We start from the raw sequence: 22,465 nt of genomic DNA, 5'->3' as shown, positions 1-22,465 counted from the left end.
GAGAGTTAGGCATCATTTATTCCAAAATAGAAAGCTCTAAGGCAAAACAGACAAGAGAAAAGTGAACAGCGCATCATAAAAAGCAAAACAGCCGCAAGTGAGGAACGAGAGCTCAGTGAGGGCCCACCCAGTCTCACCCTCCTCAGATCCTCAGGCCGCGGGAAATTAACCATTTCAAGTCTCAACTTTACAAGAGGGATAAAAACCAGATTACTGCAACTATTGACAGACAACTGTTGTACAGTACAATATTACAGATATTCAAATAAGAGGCACCCCAATTTGTGCAGTAATATCAACAAATTGATAAAGAGATGTAAAATCATTCACTACGTGTGTGTAGTGGAAGGGGGACCGATGGCGGCTGCAGGGAGCAGGGGGTCCACCCATCCCTCCGCTCTGGTCTAGATGCAGTAGCATGTTTGTTGACATAAATAAAAGTTTAGTGCGTGCAGAAGTCCACTGCTTCCTGTTGGTGACGGAGCTCGTCTCGCTGTGGATACTGCCCTCCCAGGGGCTCCATCTCAGACCCTTGTGATTGTGTGATTAGCATAGTGTTCTGGATTGTGCATTTGAGAAAGTGATGCCTACACTATCACTGTAGAACAATTAAAAGACGCATGGTATACACAATGTGGCTAAAACTGGAGCTGAATTTAAAACTGACACTGCAGTTGAGTCTTTGTGTCAGACATGATGCTTCACAGAACCACCAGGTTCTGCAGTTTAGTGTCTATTTGACCAATTTCTACAAGGGTCACACTCTTTTGTGCTTCTTGGCAAGAATTCTTTAGAAAAGAACACAGTAAGGCCTTGTTAGTATTGTAAGTTTAAAACCAATTTAAATAGCAATTTTCATCAGCATTCAATTCCTTTTTCTATTTTTTAGAAAACTTCAAAGAACCCTGGAAAACAGGGTTGCTAGCTTTAATTATCAATCTGTACATAAATATTCCTTACAAAACAGGAGAACACAAACAAAACAAAAAAACACTCATTTCATATTTTGTATATAAAAATAAGCATCTCTCCTTTTTTTCCTCTCATCTCTTCACCAGGGCCCTGCTCGGCCCTCAAGGGCCCGGGTGAGAGCCATGGAGTCAGTCGTAAGAGTGCGCACATCTACTCAAAACACAAGCATGCAAAAAGTGAAGACAAACCCTTACACATACAACTTTAAAGTGTTGGCATCCAAAATGAGAATCGACGGGGACGGGGAGCAGGGGCCCAGGGGCCGAGAAAGAAAATGGGAAATCAGTCAACATTTATTAACGGAGCATACAAACTTGCTTTGGGTGTTTTTAACACTTCTATTTTTCTTCTGTTTGTTTGATTTAATCTTTTTGAGCTTAAATATACAAAAAGTGCACTCGCCTACATCAACTAAATAATTAAAAAACGGTTTCGTAAATGAAACTCCTGATGTACACACTCGCAGTACAAACTGCCGTTCAGCAGGTGGAGGGTTGGAAGAGTGCAGGACATGTCCTGTTGCTTTGTGCTCTATGTAAACCTAATGCGTGTCTGTACTATGACTCATTGTGTTTGAAATGCAAACGTGTTGTGTAGACCTATTTATGCATGTCCTGTGTGTACGTGGAGATCAGTGTGTGAGGGAGTGTGTCCTCTACTGCAGTGAGTCGCTGTTGTCCAGGCCCAGCCCGGCCATGTCTGTGTCGTCATCCTCATCCCCGCTGTCCCCCGACTCATCTTCGCTGTGGCCTCCCAGCATCACCTGCTGCACCGCCAGTGTGGCACCGTCTGAGGTCAGGCTCTGCAGACCCTCCACATTCATCGTCACCATAGTACCTGAGAATCAGGAGACGACACTGTTTACAGGCCTCTTCACAAGATGAAGGAAAAGAACAAAACAACCCAGGTTTACACCACAGCAAAAACAGGGTTCAATCCTCCAGCTGTGCTGCCATCATGTCCAATAGGAGCTGATTGTGTTGGTGTTTTGTGACCTTGACACTGTTGCTCTCATTCTATCTTTTTATTTCCTGCTTTAACAGCTGAGATGCTTCATGCTGCTTCTCCTGAGAGTTGCCGTTGATGTTTGACTGTCAGATTCAATCATTAGATCAATTGAGTCTTAATCAATGACACAAAACACACATTTAACTAGGTCTCAATACTTTATAGTTACTATAGTTTTTGCAGTGCAGGAAGTCTTAGCCTGGTCAGCTCGGATCATTAACTCAGACTTTCAAATAGTCAAATACTGCACACACACTCATCACTTCTACTCACTTTATCTACAGGGCACAAGAAAATGTCTTACAGTGATCTTGCCAGGGTCAAATTCATCACTATTAGCAGGTGATATTTTTCTTGCTCTGTGCTCTGGCCCTAATAACACGTTCTACATTAAAGTCGCAGCTCCCATTAGAGTAGGTTTACATCAGTATAGAAAGAACTGTGTTGAAGAGACAGCCAATGCCCAAATATCTTTCTCTCTATTTTATTCATATATATTTATATTTAAGCTCAGACTTGACACTTTAATGTAGTATAAGTGATTTTATTTTAAAACTGTATGTCGAGGCTCAGGCCTGAAGAACTAAAAGTTCTGACTGTGAAGTTCATTTTTCCTCTTCTTTCATTACATGACCAAACCATGTCTTTATAACATTAAACACAAACTGTACATAGAGAACATGCTGCGTACCATCTGGCATGGTAACATGCTGCTGGGTTCCTCCTCCAGCGGCGATGGAGTCGGGCCAGAAGCGCTGCAGTGGCCGGTTTTGAGGCGTCTTCTTCTTGGCTTTGGGTGTCTCAGAGGAGCTGGCATCCAACATGGGCTGCAGGATCCGCCTCCTTGCATTAATAAACCTGAAGAGACAAAACAACCACAGTTGGTTCTTCTGTCTGTGACTGTACCAGATTAAATATGTAGTATAATTTCTAGCAGGTTTTTACTCCTTTCCTCTTGATCCAGATGCGGGTGTGTTAGAAAGTGTTACTTCACACTTGAAAAGAAGAATATCTCACACACTGCTCTTGCTAAGCATCACGATTTATTGATCATCCTAACATCCCAGTCTCTTTAGACCTTCATCAGAAATATTAAATAATGCTGACAAAGAGCTTCTGGTCATATCATTGAATGATGTTTAAAATTACAACAACAGTGATTTGTGTGCAATTAGTTAAAGTAGATTGTGTTTGTTTATTATCATAACTTAGATGAAGATCTGATCAGATTCAAGACAAATTTATACAGAAGTGAATGTAATTCGAAAAGTTCACTCCAGTTTTCCACAGCAGGTAGAAAACAGAACAACATAACAATTGTCCCCGGCTGGACATGACGCTGGGATGGTGCGGTTTCATGGTATTATGTTTTCATGTACTGTGTCTGTGTGACCCACAGGGATACACAAACTCACCAGTTGTTGACCTGCAGAAGTGTCAGGTTTGTCTGAGTAGCTATCTGTTTCTTCTCATCCTCTGTTGGATACGGGTGCTGCAGAGGAGAGCAGGGAGGAAAGGATTCAGTATTTTTTGTGTTTTTAAGCGTCACACAGACAAAGATCTGACGCACACAGACTCACCCCAATGTGCTGGAAGAGCCATGAGCGCATGACGTTGGTGGCGTGTTTGGGTAGAACACCACGCTTGTTCTTGGTTGAGTTGTCGTCATGATTGAAAAGATTCAAGTCCTGGTGAAACTGCAGCTGGAGCTGAGCAGAGGGACATTCGTTTAGACATATTGTTCTGTTAATACTCCAGTCCTGTTCCACACTTTTTAAATATGGATTTCAATTTTACACCCTGAATTATTTATTATTTTAACTCACCTAACAAGCTACATCACAGCACAGCTTATTCTCAATTTGGTTTAACACATGCCTGCATGTGCAGTAATGCTGCAAAATCATAATTGATCTTGATCAGTGGAGTCAAGGTTGGCTTGACAAGCACGCTTTGGCTGTAGCTAGTCACCATCAAAGATCCAGGATTATCCTTGCGTAAACCTCCAAAAATAAGCCTGCTGTCCTCTATGCTTGACAAGCTCCAGTGTTTATCAATGGGACACAGTGTCACCCATAAAAATGACAGAAACTATAGATACAATGGCTGGAAGTCAAGCTAGCTTCAGAGACAATACCCTGCTGCCACCACAAGAGGGCAGTAAATTAAATGATCAATGCAAACAGGCATGAGATCCTTTATGGGACAGAACACTGCTCTGAGATCAGATGTGAGAAGAGAGATCATTTCACTTCAGTTTCATTCTAGTTGATTACTTTTAGCTTTAATTGGTGAAGCAGTGCTTGCCTTGCTTGTCCTGATGGCATGACACTGGTCTAATGATTGTCTTAACTAGGTGACATTAGGTGAGAGGTGGGGTACACCCTGAACAGATCTCCAGTCTGTTGCTGACACAGAGACAACTATTCATGCTCACACTCACACCTACAGGCCCTTTAGAGTCATCAATGAACCCTGAACCCAACCAGCATGTGTTTGGACTGGTGGAGGAAGCTCACTGTCTGGCCGGCAGCTTCAAACCCAGAACCTTCTTACTATGAGCCAACAGTGCAATAACCTGCAGGGTTAATGGGTGACTTTCAAACCAGAACCAGGACATTTTCATCAGAACCCACATCAACATTTTAAAATTGTTTTTTTTTTTTTTTAAATCTGTTTTTGGAATGAAACTTGAATACCATTTAATTTTTTATTCTCTGTCAGCACCCATTTTGAGCCAACGAAGTGTCATGATTGTGGTCATGTGCATCTCCTGCAATGCAATTAACCACTGATTTAGAGCACAGCATCACAGTCAGAGAGAGATGTATTACCTGATTGTTTTGGACGCGTATTGTCCCAGGAGACAGAGCCTGTGTTACCACCTGGCCCTGAGGAGTGACGACTGTAACAGGCTGGTACACTGTGCCACCTGAATATCACACACACAAACACACACACACACTGATCAAAGTGTCCCACTGGTACCTAACAGTATCTAACCTGCAGTCACAACAGTACAGTACCTGTGGGAGGGGTTGTATGCCACGATGACATACCTGCGACCACCTGGGTGGGGTTGACGGCTGTCACGGTAACATTCCCTTGCTGCAGGGCTGACGCTGGCACCACAATCTGACCTTGGGGACTGATGGTCCCTGAGATAGAACTGGGGTTCTACACAACAGAGCATGCACAGGGAAATGGCCTTCAGTAACATGTACTTTTGTAACATTGATGGCTCTTTTAGCCTGATCTTTAAACCACATTGATTTAACTTGACAATACTGTGGAACAGGTCAGAGAAGTAAAATAGACTGAAATGCGTTAAAGACACCTGGATCCTGATCCAAAACAACAGAGTGAGATTTTCACTAAAAAGGCACCAACAGATGCAGCTATTGCTGGTGGTTTGTTCTTGTTCCTGCATTTGATTAGTGGTGATGCATACAGTCCATCTACAGTGCATACCTGGGTCTTGGTGGGGGAGAAGCTCTGGGCCTGGCCTTGTCCTGGGGAATATGGGCTGCCTGGCTCCCCACTCAGCAGGGTCTCACTGTTCATCTTAGTCTTGAGGCAGGCGATGTAGCGGCTACAGAAGTCCTTGCACAGGTCACTCACCTTCTCCAACTCAAGCAGATGGATCCGAAGTACCTGGATGGCTTTGACCATCTGAAGGTCAGAGGTAGAAAAATATACAAGAGTTTCATGGCAGTCTACTAAAGGGAGACTGACTGTCTTTCTCAAGCTTCCTGTGTCCTCTTCATGTTGAGGATTTCGACTTTTAACCTAGAAAATCTGTCTCACTTTGTTCCCACTTGTGTTTTGCTTGATTTTAGAATTTCCAAACATTTCTGATGCGCTGTTTTTTTCATGTGGTTCTAATTTTATCCAAACATTTTTAGGGCCTGAGCACAGGGGGCCCTTCAGTGCCCTTCAGTGCCAGTATTGGAACGGTCCCTGGCACTAAAGGTCAAGAACTCCATTATAACAGCTGTTTATTATTATTCTTTGTAACCAAAATTAATCAGCAAAAAATGTGTACATGCATAGACAAACACGTTGTTTTGTTCTTGTGCATGGCATAGCAAGATAGCCTGACGGGGCGCCGCCTACAAAATTTCAACAAGGCAGCCCTCAAAGTACATTTCACTTACATGTACAAAATTTAGGAGGCACATGTAGCAGCCCAAGATTTACAAAAAACTTTTTGGAGCTATATCCTAACCTAAACAGGAAGTCAGCCATTTTGAATTTACTCTGTAATTTTGTTGCAGTTTTTGTGAAGTCCTCTGAGAGAATTAAGTCAGATTTACATCATATTTGTGTAAATCTGATCTAAAGACCGTTGCGATGATAAATTGTGAAGCTTCTGAGTTCTCGATGAACGGCGTGTCCATGGCAACGTGGGGAATTTCAATGTTTCACCATCAAACAGGAAGTTGTTGTAACTCAAATATACATTGGAATGAAATTTAGACATTTCATATCTGATGTGATGAAGTAGGTTCACCACATCCAACTCAAAGGTAGTCAGAAAAATCATTAACACCTTGATGATACCTTTACTGTGAAATGTGTTGTGTTGTGTTGAAATGTTTTGCCATAAAAGAGGAAGTTGCTGTGGTTTTAACTCAAAAACCTGGCACATGCGTCAGAAGTGATGGAAACTGATATGTAAAAAAGGTCTCAGGATTTAGACACCCTAAACAGGAAGTCAGACATTTTGAATTTAGTGTAAAATTTCGGTGCTTTATTTACCGGTGTTGTACTTTAAAGAATTCCTTTTCCAAATTTAACTAGAACGACTCAAAATTTGGTTAAAATTTCAGATCTTCATTATGCTAAATTGTTACGCTTTTGAGTTTGAGTTTAACTTTAATATATCAAGAATGTATCAGACACTGATCTGACTATCAAGAGCAAGAGCTAAAACAACAAAGGTTTACACACTAGAGGTTAAAACCTATTTATGACACTGTTTCGGTGTTTGTCACTCACAGCGTTTCAAAGGTTCAGCTACAGCACAATACCCCATGTTGTATTTCAAACAGCTAAACGACCTGAGTTCACAGAGTCAGATTTATGTCAGTGACACTGATGTGGTGTTCGATCATTCTCAGAAGGTACTGTATTGTAATTAACAGGTAAGAAACAACAGCAGTGGACAGGGCTACAGTCATGAGGCTGATGTCAAAGGTCACACTTTGTGTCACTTTGTGAAATACCTCATGTCTATGTCTTGGTTTTGTTTTCAGTTATCTGCTTGTGTTTGTAACCTCCAAAAAATCGTAAATAGACATGAACGAGAGAAGAGGGTTTGATATTCAGTCAAATCCAATTCTGTCAACAAAGTTTGACTCAAACTATTTAAAAACCTGCATCAAATTATGTTTGTATGTCTTTTCATTTTATAGTGTAGTAGTCACTACACTATAAAGATCACATTTTCTCCAGGTGCCAACACTCTTTTAGAACAGGACTGTTTATGTTGTCAACTACAACTCTCTAAATATGTAGTTCACAACTGAAATGGTTAAAACACTGTAATTGTTTTATGTGAGAGAGGCGGGAAAAAATCCTCTTCCACCAAAATGCTTGAGGGGAAAATAAAACATAAGAAATTAAGAAGTTCCACCTTCGGTATTCAGGGGTATCTCACCAAGTTGTCAAGCTCCAGGTCCTCACTGAAGAAGGGTTTCCCCTCTTTCTCCTGATTGCGAACAAAGTTCTCAATGTCCACATCAAAGCTGGCTGAGGTGATGCATTCAGAGCTCAGTGTGGACTGTTCACACTTCTCAAACAGCAGGGCCAGCAGAGGGAATAGGGGATGCCTGTGAGAGGTAAAAGCCCCCCACACAAAACAGGACAAGTTAGTGAAAAGCACTCTCATTTTAAAAGAACAAATTCTACTTTCTCCCCAGTAACAGAGCATGACTTCCTAAACGAATGGTGTTGAGGGTACATGAAAACAAATGATGACCCCTATCATGTCAGAAAGAAATGACAAACTGCTGTACAGTCTGAGCCTCATCTATCATGAAAACAAGATCACAGTAATATGACTCTACACATACTACCCAATAAATGAGCTTGTTGTGAGAGAGTGTGACTTGTTTGCAGCCCTGGTTAGACTTCAAGTGGCCAGTGATAAAAATACAACAAACATTTCCATTAGTTCACACAAGAAAAAAAATAAGTTGTAGGTATTAACAAACCCTTTTGAATTTCAGATGCCAGAGAGCAATATGAAAGTCACATGAACAAAGGGGAGGCCTTCATGGACATCATGTGAGCTTTCCTTGGGATAGTTTCATTTCAAGCCTATCTGAACATAATGAAGTTCAAACAGGGAAAGAGAAGAACTCAGACGTAAGAATAGAGGGGTGTTGTTCTGGTTCTCTCTCTCTAAACGAATACACACTCAGAATTAGGGCTACCGATATATGGAGGCTTTGTCCGCGTCCATGGGTGTCTGCGGCTCGGTTGGTGCCGGGCTGGGCGGCTCTGCCAACGTCCCCTCAGTAAACTTCTGCTCCGCGTCGCTGTCTACCTTTACCACACCTTGCATCTGCAGAAAAAGACAAAACGTGAGAAACAAGTGAGAAAAGAAAGCAATGGAGAGACAGAAAGAGACAGACGAGGTGAAGAGAAAGGCGGAGAATGAAAGACATAAAAATATCATGTGAACACTAAGGGTAACTGGAGGGCAAAGCTGAACACAGAGCCTTGCTTCAATATGAAATCTTTGAAGAGTCATGAGGACATCATCTGCAAACACGTCGGAAAACTGTTTTAATACAAATTAAACTAAAAAAGGAGGATGAAGATTTGTTTACTGTGATCATCAACAACACATAAAGAGATATTATAATGTCATGAAATAGCCGTTCTGTATCAGTCCCTGTTAATCACCTGCACTATGTCTTGAGTGACCTGGTTTTTGAGAGAATTTATTCTTGTGGTTGCACTGAAAAGGATCATAGTATTTAATACATCTCTGATGGACAGATGCACTTAATCTGCATCTGCAGTTACAATCTCAGAGTTCACCTAAACACTTATATACAGCGTTATGATCTGACTGTAGTTTCAAATATAATCCAGAACCTGTGTGAACACACCTGTCACTTCATGCAAAAAAAAAGGACACATTAAATTGTGACTGTTGCCCTTGCTGAGCTCCACTTGAGGAAAGTTCTCCTCCTTTTCTTCCACATATTTTCACACTTTGCCTGCCTACCAGCTACCCAGGATCCCTTCCATGAGCATAAATCCCATCCCAAACCATGTGCCTGAGACCAACAATGACATAGATTGAGCACAAATTGGCTAAAAATAATCACTTGCTTGGGGTGTAAAATTTGTCATTTGTCATGGATTATTTTCAGTTCCTGACACCCCCAAATTTGGCACTTGAATAAAGATGTTTTGTAAGCAATATACATGAGAACAGACACAGAAATACTAGACAAAAATAGGGCTTTATATTGCATCAGTGTCTATTATACAGTGATTTATTTGTGGTGGCCTGACCCAGACACACAAGCATGCCGCCAACAGATTACTAAAACTGATGTAATAGCATTAACATTAGTTGCGTTCTAGTCTTAAAACTATTAAGTGTTTCCCTTTGTTTGGCTATCCAGCGTGACTGAAAATAAATGGAGGATCTATGGACAAAGAGTATAAGTTGTAGCTTGACATGTAAGTGTTGTTATTACTTGAGTAATTGCGTCAGTATTGAGTTTTGTCTTTGGCAACCAAGCAAAAAAAGTGCAGTTCAGCCAGTTGGAGCAGGTTGTGTCGGCCTCAAGGCCCCAAACCAAATATCTCCCTCTCACCCACCTGCTGCTCTCCCTTTGGATACTTGTCTATGGAAACCGACTGGGCTGCCATCACGTTCACTGCAGATGCTGCAAACACTGGAGCATTATAGAAAGCGGGGACAGGTGGCCAACCTACACAATACATATAGGTTCAGTTAGACTACCTGTTAAGTGTTAGCACAAAAGCTTTAATGATGCAAGTATCCTACTGTCAGAGTGAAATTATTATTAGCGTTGTAAACAGGGCTGGTATGGTTAAGGGAGAAAAGGCAAGTTTGATTTCAAACTACAATAATCAATGTTGAACATGAATACTTCGTAACGTAAAATAATGTTGGGTAAAGAATTAAAAACTAACAGTTTTATGTTAAAATATTCACTCAAAAATAAGAAAACATAGAAGTTATGAAACAATAATAATATAATGGAAGCTTCAAATCTGTGCAGATACAATAAACACATCTGGGCAAAACAATGGACTGTAAAGGCACTCAGGGGGAAAAAAACAGGGAGTAACATTTATGGAGGGACTGCTTTTACAAATGTACTTCTATATTTCTTTCTATTTGAATATTCAGATACTTTTCTGTCCACATCGCTCCCATAAAACAAGAGAGAATTTACCATGAGGAGCGTTGTTATAATAGTAGTGAACATATGTTCACGATGTCCTGTAACTGATATTAACACACCCACCACGATGAACTTAGCCTTTAGCCTAGTGTTAGCTGCTCAGGCACCATTTGTGGCGGCAAGGGGGAAATAAAGTGTCAGAAACCCTCTGGGCTAACACAAACCAGCTACTTTCGGACTGGGGTAACGGCAGTGTTATTCACAGACAAATCAGCTCATTTGGTTTATGCTTTGTTTTCCACAATATTCAGCTAGCAAGTCTCTAACGCCGATACCACATTAGCGTTAGCTCGCGAACCCAATCTGAGATTAACCCATAAATGCAAGCGTCTGGCCGAGCTACAGCTAACATTAGCAAGGTAGCTAACTGTTAACTTAAAAGTGTTTCTCATGCTGGTACGGTGCACCCAAAATGCAAAGCGCCATATTTAGCAAGGGGAATCACTGCCATAAACACCAAGCTAAACTAGCGAGCCTGGTGCAAAAAAAGGACCCTGCTGCGGATTGATACGATGTGAGCCGTTTGCCCAAATAAGACAGCATTGGTCGCTCTACCGTTTTGAATTAACATTGTAAATGAATATGCATTTATTGTCAGCTGTGTACAGTAATTCGACTGCAATGCTATTAAGAAGCACTGTCTGCAAACCAGGCTAGCCCAGTTGATCCTCAAATCCTTCCCACATCAGTCAATCAATCAAGCGGGGACAGCTGCCCTATCCGTCCCCTCCCCTCCGCGGTAACGATACAACTGTCGGGCCTCGTTTCTAGCTCTCTCGCCCTTTGCTTTTCCACAATCCTCCTCTGCCCCCAAAACGCCGACATATTTTTTTACCCCCCCCTCCCTTGTATACAGGTTTTTTTATTCTTCCCGGAGCTCTGCCGCTTCTGTTTCCCTTCCAAAAACACACTCCGCTGCACTGACTAGGTCCACGTTCCTCGCCCCGGGGCATTTTTGCGTGCGGCCCAGATTGTTTGATTGATAGGGAACGGAAAAAGAGCGATTTTGAGTGACAGCTTACCTGAGTGCCAATCTTCGTCACACTGACAAGCGGCTGCAGCAATCGGGACCCGCAGTTGTGGCGTTGCGTCATCGCGTAAGGGCACGCAGGGGCGCTCGGCTCATGAATATTTATGAGGTGGGCGGAGACATGACGTCCCGCTGCCTACCAGTCCCTCTGCACCCTGCTGGGGTTTTTGCTTGCAAACGTTATTCACTGCCCTCATTTACACAACACGTTTTCTATGTATATCTCCAGCTTTACACTCCTTTATGCGTATTCTCTCATCCTCCGACTCCAACACACAAAAATAACAACGGATGCTGACTGTTTACTTGAAAAGGAAAGCATACAGGCAGGATAATTAGGACAGTGTGTACAGGGAGGCAGGCTAAGGGAGTCAAAATTGTAATCATTAAAATAGAAATACAGATAAACCACTTGCACACTCAGCTCTATTCAAATGACCCCCCCAGGCAGAAAAGCAACATAAAAGAAGCGTTTGATCTTTGCCTGCCACTTTCTACACCTAATCCTTTATGTAAGACAAAACAGAATCACACCAGGCAGAAACACACTGTATTTCCTATTTGTGTACTTTAATAATATAACATTTCAACAGCTGAATTTCGTGCTGTGACAGATGAGGGGAAGACTACACATAAAGAGGGACAGCACCATCACCATGGTCTCTAATCATTGTAAAGATCTGCAGCTCGGCCAGCTCCTCTAGTGTCTGGGTGAGGGTCTGCCAGAGGAGGGCTGAGGGAGACGAAACTTGGCCATCTCTAGATCCAGGTCAGCAAATGTGTAGGGGGTGTAGCTGTGGTGCTGGTAGTTTTTATAGGTGCTGTTGTCAAATGGCTCCTCGGGCTCTGGAGGTGCCGCTGCTGCAGCCTCTGCAGAAGGAGGGAAAAGACAAAGAGGCATGTGAGGGAAAGTTGAGTCTGCAGCAAAGATTAGTGTCTCAAATCTTCCTGCTGTTCATGCATTAAAACAGAAGTGGCACAAGATTATCCAAATGCATTACTGGATCTGGTATACCTGTGCCCTTGTCACTGTAATTAACACTGGCTACAGCTACAGAATGAAAGAGCTTTGAAAATATTTTCAAGGGTTTTGAAGGGACCATACATTTACATATTCACACATGTTGACAAAGGTGGTTTATAGTGGAGCATTTCCTATGGTGGCAGGGCAACATGACCCCCAACAGAGTGTGGAGACACACTGGTGTGAAAAGTCTCAGAGCATGTGAAGGTAAACGTGCAAGCAGAAAGTAGAGACAGCCCATGCTAGAAAATAATAAAACTGCCAGAGGCATGAAATGGGCAAAAAGGGCAACAATTCAAAATCAGTGTCTTTTTTAAACAAGGCTTTGGTGCAATAGATTAGACACAGATGCATAATGTTCTTTAAATACTAATTTACTTCTAAATCTAAATCTGTCTGGAAACTCCTCAGCATCCTGTAATAGTCAGGTTATAAACAACGTGAGAGACAGAGAAAAATCATACATCCACAATCAGAGATAAATACATTTACAAAACACATTTACATTTTTCATTAATCGATGCAAATCCGAAAGGCTTACAGGGGAACAACAGATTAACAGTCATTAAAAAAAGAAAGAAATGAACAAGTGGTGAAATTAATGACCAAGGTGAGGAGGGAGTAGTTCCAGGAAGCAGAATCACCCAGCTGCTAAGAGAAGTGTGAGAGATCCACTGGCTGCTAATCAGGTCAACATACAGAGCTCATATCATGACTATGAGCTAATGATGAATAATCATGTGTGATCCTGCTTCCTGAAATACTTTGACTGACTCCACCCACTCCCTGCTCATCCTGCCGCTGTCAGGGACAGGACGCTCCACAGTACGACCATGTGCACTCTAACATTACTGTTAGCAGTAGCTTTACCTGGCACAATGAAACCAAACAATGGCATTATTACCTGCAACATTAACATTAACTCAGAAACCCTGAAACCCATATTTAACACAAACAGACATTATAAACAACAAGTGAGAAATATATAAAAATGAGCTAAATATGAGTGAAATAATCTGGGAATGAAGATGGATTTGGAAACTGTGAGGAGAGGCTGAGCAAGAGGTGTTAAAGAAAAAGACAGGTGGTAGATTTCTGATTCACAGAGGGAGGAGAGGACAGAAAGAGGAGCAGGCTCAGGCTGCGTCCACACTGATACGTTTTCATCTCCATCCAGACGAGTGTTTCAGCTTCATTTCCAGACACATCTGAAAACACATAATGTCCATTCACCTACACTGAGCATGTGCGTGCCACTGTAAACAGGAATTAGAATGTCTACTTTGCAGCTGATTAGTAGCATTAAATACTCTGAATGAGGAACAGTAAAGACGGTTGCAGCATTTAAATGAAGAATGTAAGTGAACAACAGCTGCTAGCAAAGACAACAAGGTCAATAACACTGTAATTCATTATCATGTTGAATTCACCACTGGTATTGGAGGCTGATCACAGCCAATTAGGACAGATCGTGGGTGTCTACGCCATCATTCCGAAGGTCTCAGTTTCTGTCCATCCAGACTACAACACAACCCCAGAGTTTGCAAAAAAAACAGGTCCAGCAGAGTTTCTGAAAGTCTCTGGATGCACTTTAAAGCAATGCGCTTTAAAACCAAAACCTATAAGTGTGGACGTAGCCTAGTGTCACAGTATGCAATAAGCAATGTCGCCTTCCTCATGCATTGGCAGGGACGACACGGTTGTGTGGGTCAAAGACAGAAAAGTCTTAATGACAATGTGCAGAAAGCAAGGCAATGTTCAAGAAGTAGCAAATTAATAAGAAGAGAAATGCATCAAAAAGCCCTGAAAGCGTTGTTAAAGACATGACCACTACAACCACCTCATGCACAACAATCAGGCTGAAACCAACATAATGGGAGATTAGATGTCACAGTGATGGGACAAAGCAAAATAAGGTTAATGAAAAGAATCCAGGGATGATGTGACAGCAACTACTTTATGTGAAAAACTGATGCCTGGTTAACACCTTAACACTACACAGAACTTAGGAAGGATAGAAAAAAGTATGGTTATCTGTAGGGCCTTAAGATCCGCAAAGAAGAGAGGGAGAAGAGATTTGGGTGAAGGGTGGTGTAGTGTGTACCCTCAGATGGTTCAACTGGAGCCTCTGCCTGCAGCTCCTCTCCAGCAGCTTCAGCTACGACTGGAGCAGGGTCCACCAGCTCCTCAGCGCTCTCCACAGGGGAAGAAACCTTAGCTGCAGTCTCTGCAGCAACTTCAGCAGGGGCAGCTTCATCTTCTACAGGCTCTGCAGCAACTTCAGCAGGGGCAGCTTCATCTTCTACAGGCTCTGCAGCAACTTCAGCAGGGGCAGCTTCAGTAGCTTCTCCAAGGGCTTCAGCAGGGGCAAGCTTTGTAGCTTCAACAGGAACATCAGCTGGCACTTTTTCTGGAGATGCAGCCTCAGTCACATCTTCAGCTGGAGTTTCAACCTGAGTATCAAGGACAGCAGGAGATGCAAAGTCTTCCATCATTTCTGGATCAGGTTTTACTTCAGCTTCAGCTGAAACTGTGGTGCTGGTGACAGTGACCTCTGGAGATTCTTCTGTGGCAGTGTCCACAATTTGATAGGCTGAGTCCACTAACTCCTCAGAGCTGACACTGGGTGTCTCCATGGGAGCTTGAGCTGCTGCTGCTGGAGCAGTCTCTTCTGCAGCAGGGGCAGCAGAGGCAAGAGAAGCTTCATGTTCTAGTGGAAATTCCTTCTTATCTTCACCAGTTTCTTTCTTCACCTCTGATGTGACCTCATGGACTTCTTCTTCCTCTTTCACAGTGGATTCCTCTACCACCTCTGGTGCTGAGGTCTTGGTGTCTGACTTCTCTTCTGACTTCTCATCTTCAGAGTCAGAGTCAGAGTCAGAGTCAGAATCGGAGTCGCTGGATGATGAGGAGGAGGATCCATCAGCTGCTGGATCACCAGGCTCAGAGGAGGCTGTGGTCGGTGGGACTGCGGCTGAGGCTGAGGCTGAGGCTGCAGCTGGAGTGTCATCTTGTGCTGTTGTTTCAGTGGCTGCAGCAACCAGGGGCTCAGGGCTTGGTGCGTCAGCTATAGGTTGAGATGTGTCAGCGATAACCTGAGCAACATCTGGGTTGGAAGCTGGATGTGAGGAGACAGCTGGAGCTACAGCTGCTTCACTGGCCACAGTGACAGCTGCTGCAGAGGCAGCTGCATCTGTTTGTGCAGTGGCCACTGGTTCAGCTGCACCTGCAGACTGAGCTGGGAAAAGCCCAGGCTGTGAAAATCTAACAGGGAAGGCAACAGAAGTCTTGTAGGCTAGCAGGGCTGCTCTGTCATCTGGAGCCTCTGCTGCTGAAGGAAACAAGAGTCGTTAATAATGACAAACACTTACAGTAAAATGGCTAATTATTTACAGCACCAGTCAGTTTGGACAAACTTTATAATTCACTGGTTTTTCTTCATTATTTCCTAAATTGTAGAATGAAGCCGAAGTCATCATCACTATGAAATAACACATGAAATTATGTGGTAACCAAAAAAGTGTAAACAAAGCAAAATGTTTTAGATTTTAGATTCTTCAAAGTAGCCTCCTCTAGATTTGATGATCTCTCTTCATTCTCTCACCAGCTTCATGAGGTCGTCACCTGGAATGGTTTTCAATAGGCTTGAAGAAGTTCATATACAGTTGTGGTCAAAAGTTTACACACACTTGTAAAGAACATAATGTCATGGGTCTCTTGAGTTTCCCGTTATTTCTACAACTCTGATTTTTCTCTGATAGAGTGATTCGAACAGATACTTCTTTGTCACAAAAAACATTCATGAAGTTTGGTTCCTTTATGACTTTATTATGGGTTAACAGAAAAAGTGATAAAATCTGCTGGGTCAAAAATATACATACAGCAATGCTAATTTTTGGTAACATGTCCCTTGGCCATTTTCACTTCAATTAGGCGCTTTGGGTAGCCATCCACAAGCTTCTGGCAAGCTTCTCGTTGAATCTTTGACCATTCCTCTTGACAGAATTGGTGCAGTTCAGTTAAATTTGATGGCTTTCTGACATGGACTTGTCTCTTCAGCATTGTCCACATGTTCTCAATGGGATTTAAGTCAGCACTTTGGGAAGGCCATTCTAAAACCCTAATTCTAGCCTGATTTAGCCATTCCATTACCACTTTTGATGTGTGTTTGGGGTCATTGTCCTGTTGGAACACCCAACTGCGCCCAAGACCCAACCTTCAGGCTGATGATTTTAGGTTATCTTGAAGAATTTGAAGATAATCCTCCTTCTTCATTATCCCATTTACTCTCTGTAAAGCACCAGTTCCATTGGCAGCAAAACAGCCCCACAGCATAATACTACCACCACCGTGCTTGACGGTAGGCATGGTGTTCTTGGGGTTAAAGGCCTCACCTTTTCTCCTCCAAACATATTGCTGGGCATTGTGGCCAAACAGCTCGATTTTTTGTTTCGTCTGAGCACAGAACTTCCCTCCTGAAGGTCTTATCTCTGTCCATGTGATCAGCAGCAAACTTCAGTCGAGCCTTAAGGTGCCGCTTTTGGAGCAAGGGCTTCCTTCTTGCAAGGCAGCCTCTCAGTCCATGGAGATGCAAAACACACTTGACTGTGGACACTGACACCTGTGTTCCAGCAGCTTCTAATTCTTGGCAGATCTGCTTTTTGGTGGTTCTCGGTTGACTCTTCACCCTCCTGACCAATTTTCTCTCAGCAGCAGGTGATAGGTTGCGTTTTCTTCCTGATCGTGGCAGTGACAAAACAGTGCCATGCACTTTATACTTACAAACAATTGTTTGCACTGTTGCTCTTGGGACCTGCAGCTGCTTTGAAATGGCTCCAAGTGACTTTCCTGACTTGTTCAAGTCAATGATTCGCTTTTTCAGATCCATGCTGAGCTCCTTTGACTTTCCCATTGTAGCGTTTGTTGGCGTTTTTATCCAATGAGCCCTATTTAAATGGCCTCAGAGAAGTCACCAGCTGTGGTCACTCATAATCACTCACAAGAAGTTAAGAGGTCATGCTATGAAGCTCATTTCATTGACACAACTTTCTAAGTCACCAAAATTGCTAATTCATGTTGTTGTATGTATATTTTTGACCCAGCAGATTTTGTCACTTTTTCTGTTAACCCATAATAAAGTCATAAAAGAACCAAACTTCATGAATGTTTTTTGTGACAAAGAAGTATCTGTTCCAGTCACTCTATCAAAGAAAAATCAGAGTTGTACAAATAACTGGAAACTCAAGAGACCCTTGACATTATGTTCTTTCTTGACCACAACTGTATATTGAGCACTTGTTGGCTTCTTTCATTCACTCTCTGGTCCAACTCATTCCAAACCATCTCAGGTGGGTCTACGTCAGGTGACTGCGGAGGTCAGGTCATGTGATGCAGCACTTCTTCACTCTGTTCTTGGTTAAATAGGCCTTACACAGCCTGCAGGTGTGTTTGGGTGATTGTCCTGTTGAAAAACTAATGATGGTCCCACTAATGGGATGACATGTGGATGCTGAATGCTGTGGTAATGATGCTGGTGAAGTGTGCCCTCAAGCCCCCCACACCGTCACACCTCCTCCTCCATGCTTCGTGGTGGGACTATATGCAAATACCATCCGCTCCCCTTTTCTGCATCTCACAAAGACACGGAGGTTGGAACCAAAGTCCTGTTTTCCACTGGTCTAAAATCCAGTCTTGTGTTTCTCTTCTTCTACTTAGCGTCCCACAGTCGGGGTTGGTTTTTTTCAATCCTGGGACGGTTCTCATCAGAGCGTTTGATGGTTTTTGCTACTGCACAAAGTTGTTGCACTTTTCTGGATTGACTGAGCTTCATGTCTTGAAGTAATGATGGACTGTAGTTTCTCTTTACTTAGTAGAGCAGTTCTTCACATATTATTAGTACAGTTGTCCAATAGCTCTACTTATTGTACACCAACACCTCCATGACACAACACACCAAATGGTCTCAAACACATTAAGAAGGCAACAAATCCCCCTAATTAACTCTTGACAAGCCACAGCTGTTAACTGAAAATCATTCCAGGTGATCACCTTATGAAGCTCGTTAAGATAATGACAATGTTGTGCAAAGCTGTGATCAAGGTTAATGGAGACTACTGAAGAATCCAACATATTTTTAAGACTTTTTTGTTTACTACATAATTCCACATGTTTATCTCAGTGTTGTTTTACAAAAAAACAAAAAAACCCATGAGTGTGTAGGAGTGTCCAAACCGTTGACTGGTGCTGTACATCGCACCCAAATCTGCTTTCCTGGAGTTTCACATGTTTTATAAAAACAGCCCAAAAAAACTAAAAGAAAAATGTAAACACAATATTTGGTCATCAAAATAAAACTCACTTGGATGTTGACCTGGTTTAAACTGTCAGATTATTTATACTCACAATTATACACAATCAGTTTATTATAGACTGAATCTATCACTGAGGGTGAGATGGATGACTGGAAGAGAGAACATTCAGACCATATATACACATACAGTATGTAAAATTATGGATACAAAGAAAACATCATTAATATCAGTCAGTTATTAAAATGTCAAACAGAACGGAGTGGTCTTACTCTTGCTCGCAGCCTTGGTCTTTTTGGCTGGTTCTCTAGTCTGAGTGCAGAGAGGAGCAGCTGAGTTCCTCAGGAAGGCCCAGCTCTCCACCTGGAGACGCTGCAGAGAAGCAGACATGACTGTAAGACAACTGAGACACACAACACACACGAAACACTGATGGGATTAATGAAATGGACTGGTTTGATCAGAAAGAGCAGGATTGATCATCTTCTATCAGAACTCTCTGTAGTCTGATAATCAGACTTAATTATGTTCATTCAGCCATTTCCTGTTTTGAGAACCACTGTTATTTTGTTCTACCCAATCAGCAGTGACTGATGCATCTCTCTCATTGACATAATTTCCTGTCAACACAGAAGCTGTGGTATCGGTGACCAGTTAATTGAGTAAATATGCTGAATATTAAAGAATAGTAAGTTGACTTGAGGTGAATTGACGTCCTCATTATTCATCCTGTCCATGGAGCTGTGACTGGCTTGGTTGGTTTTCCAACCAGGGAACCAGCCAATCATTGAGCACAACTCCAGACCCACCTGGCCTGCTGAAAAATTGACTGGGATGTGGACACTGACTAACTGGGAACCTAGCGAAGCTTTTGGGGCCTTTGTATTGTATCTCAAACCAGGGTGTGGTTGCAGGTTACCTTACTGTGATCTGGAGTTTGTAATGAAACCTCTGTGATAATCATCTGTCGACACAATATGTGGAACACAAATAATATCTGTGCACACTTCAGGCTGAGCTGAGGCAGAGTAAGGACATTAAAAACATGAGCTGAGAATCACTAAGAACATACTAACACTACATTTTCAATGAGTAATATAAAAGTTCAAACCATGAACAGCAACTAATGAGCTCAACAGGTCCAGATGCTGTCATACGTCTTCAAATAGAGTATCACACATACCTACATATTCCACTGTGAGACATCATTGTTCCTCAGAGACCATGTTACCACTGAAGAAAATATCCAGGTTTTCTGACCAATACTGTCACATACACAGAGATATAAACTCCTGAGTTACTGCTGCTACAATGTGTTTGTACCTACTTATACTTACTTATACTTATTGTCCTAATAAAATGAGGATGTATTATATTGTGATTTGGCAGTTTATTAATTTAAAATATGACCTGTTTAGCACCATTACCTCGAATCCACAGCTTAGAACAACATTTTGAACAATGTAAAAAATGAGCAGTGATTTCTGTATAAATGCGATGAATGCAGTGATCAGTCTGGTCTTTCTGTCTCTAGCTGCTCCAGGAGGTTTGACTCTGCCCCTTAAACTGTCATGTGTACTCCATGTTAATGAACCACAGTCTACACCTTTCCTCGGTGCAGGTATCCAGGAGACAGCGGGTCGGGGTCAGAGCGCACAGGACACTCGGCCGGAGCTACTGGTTCCGGCTGCGGTGTCCTAGATCAGCGGTCCCCTGACCTCCGCCAGGACGTGGTCTCCTAACAGACCACATGAAAACGTTTATGCCACAATTCGGATGATTTTACCTTGAGAGGGCCCAGTTGCCCGAAGCGCAGTAAGGAGGTCGCCATGTCGTGTTCCCAGTGATCTGATCCGGCTGGAAACTGAGCCTTAAACACAACAGTTCCGCTAGACGACAACAGTTCTGACGTCACCTGTTATTAAAAAAGACTTCACGCCTCTTCAGTTTGATCTTAATATAACAAAATATATTACATTTACAGTTTCCAATATTTACATTTATATTAATAATGCAGACATGGTCTCTGGAGCCTGTTGTCGGTTACTTCCTGTGTCTGTATACCGCTCCACCGACGACCAGTGTCTGGGTCTGTCCCATCTTCCTGGTCCTGGCCCGTATGTGGGTCTGACTCAGGTCGTTCAGGTGAAAAATACGTCATTATTACACAGCTGGTCTGAAATAAGACTCAGGTTTAAGGGCTGTTTGCTCTTTAAATCCGCCAGATGGCGGGCCTGATCACTCATGATCACAGTGGGTGGCAGAGGTCCAGGTCCTGGTCCTGGTCCTGGTCCTAGGTCTGCCGTCCTAAACCCTCAGCCTCCTGTACAGCAGTGATATCCTGTGACATACAGCCGTCTTCATCAAACACCGCTACTGGCTCCTTACATTACACGTATTATATCACAGGTAGTCATCATGTAAACAGACCCATAACAGCACAGACCGTCAGGTCTACATGTCTTCTTCCCAAATGTAATATCGTCACCTTCCTAAAATAATGGCCTAAGTCATGTTTTGACAAAAATGTTTTTTTTGCCTAAATCACCCCCTCATGATGCTGGCCACCTCTGGTAAAATCGCCTGAATCCTCAGTTGAGGGGAACATGCAATTCTACCCCCGGTTGTATAATGGCCTATGTCAAAAGTGTGACTCTTTTGTTGAGTTTTTTGTGTTTCCTGAAAAACCTGAAAAAATGACTTAGGCCATTATTTTAAGAGGGTGTCGATATATGACATACATGTCCCTTTATCAATAGTGATGTTGCTGTATATGTCACCTATAAGGGGTTATATTATTATCACATATATAACATATAAGTTTATAACATACAGTATATGAAATACCCATTGTAAAATTTGTAAATGTACATACATTAAACTATTTCTATATGGTATGACCTGTTGCGACCATATATGTTAATAATATCTATTTAATTTATATTTGCATAAATTCAATATGCTCATGTTTGATTTTCTTTTGGAACCAACTGTGTATAATATCAACATGTACTGAGAGGCTTTGGAATGGATACATATTCATGTAATAGAATGTCTATAATATAAGCATACATATATAGTTTAGACATATATGTCAGATATGAAATTGTTCCCCAATTTCTAATAGGTTTCATATATACTTTTTACATATGTTTTTATTTCATATGTACATATATTCCATACATGGAAATTCATTCACATCATGACAGCAGTCAGTCCATCTTTTATCAGGTGAGAGAAACACCTAGGAATCATCATTTATAACATCTCAGTCTTTACCTTTAAAGAAGCAGCTCCGTTCACATACAGTGACACGTGTGTCACATGATGAACTCCAGAGTCACCATTAGATCATTAAACAACCTGATCCACTGTAGAATATATGAACCCAGGTTGTTGCGGACTCTGTAGTCTTTCAACATCATGCATAGATATTATCCTGTGAATAAGTATCTTCTTATTTGTGTGAACTGTTCATTGTGTGAAACACAGACAGTGTTAAACCTCTCACTTTATCCTGATATAATGTTGACAACACTGACCCTGACTTTTCTCTCTTTTGGAAAATGAACTGTTTGGTATCTTCAATAACAATAATAACAAAATTGTTGTACATGTTGTACAGAATTGTATATGATTTATCTTTATATCCATAAATCCA

At 42.1% G+C, this 22,465-nt stretch overlaps 2 protein-coding genes across 5 annotated transcripts; both read right to left on the bottom strand.

The window, feature by feature from the left end:
• Window positions 1-11,540, bottom strand: pknox1.1 (pbx/knotted 1 homeobox 1.1). 4 transcript variants are annotated; one of them, XM_056389861.1, is made up of 11 exons: window positions 11,465-11,540; window positions 9,829-9,941; window positions 8,421-8,551; window positions 7,643-7,814; window positions 5,452-5,652; window positions 5,007-5,157; window positions 4,815-4,912; window positions 3,561-3,689; window positions 3,396-3,472; window positions 2,672-2,838; window positions 1-1,809 (listed from the first exon to the last, which is right to left on the bottom strand). In XM_056389861.1, the coding sequence occupies exons 2-11, from the start codon at window positions 9,877-9,879 to the stop codon at window positions 1,628-1,630; spliced, it is 1,359 nt and encodes a 452-aa protein (XP_056245836.1). In that variant the 5' UTR covers window positions 9,880-9,941; window positions 11,465-11,540; the 3' UTR covers window positions 1-1,627. The 4 variants fall into 4 exon arrangements, with proteins under 4 accessions (XP_056245836.1, XP_056245837.1, XP_056245835.1 ...); XM_056389862.1 differs by lacking the exon at window positions 11,465-11,540 and adding an exon at window positions 10,434-11,407; XM_056389860.1 differs by lacking the exon at window positions 11,465-11,540 and having other exon boundaries at window positions 5,040-5,157; window positions 9,829-11,409.
• A 481-nt stretch (window positions 11,541-12,021) lies between these two features.
• On the bottom strand, window positions 12,022-20,879 carry ndufv3 (NADH:ubiquinone oxidoreductase subunit V3). The gene is made up of 4 exons (XM_056389855.1): window positions 20,591-20,879; window positions 19,077-19,176; window positions 14,601-15,824; window positions 12,022-12,342 (listed from the first exon to the last, which is right to left on the bottom strand). The coding sequence occupies exons 1-4, from the start codon at window positions 20,633-20,635 to the stop codon at window positions 12,173-12,175; spliced, it is 1,539 nt and encodes a 512-aa protein (XP_056245830.1). The 5' UTR covers window positions 20,636-20,879; the 3' UTR covers window positions 12,022-12,172.
• Window positions 20,880-22,465: the final 1,586 nt, after the last annotated feature.

The sequence above is a fragment of the Seriola aureovittata genome, chromosome 11 (genome assembly GCF_021018895.1).
Source record: "Seriola aureovittata isolate HTS-2021-v1 ecotype China chromosome 11, ASM2101889v1, whole genome shotgun sequence".
Classification (NCBI taxonomy): Eukaryota; Metazoa; Chordata; class Actinopteri; order Carangiformes; family Carangidae; genus Seriola; species Seriola aureovittata.
The sequence above is the reverse complement of the archived record's forward strand: the minus strand, read 5'-3'. Positions and strand labels throughout refer to the sequence as shown.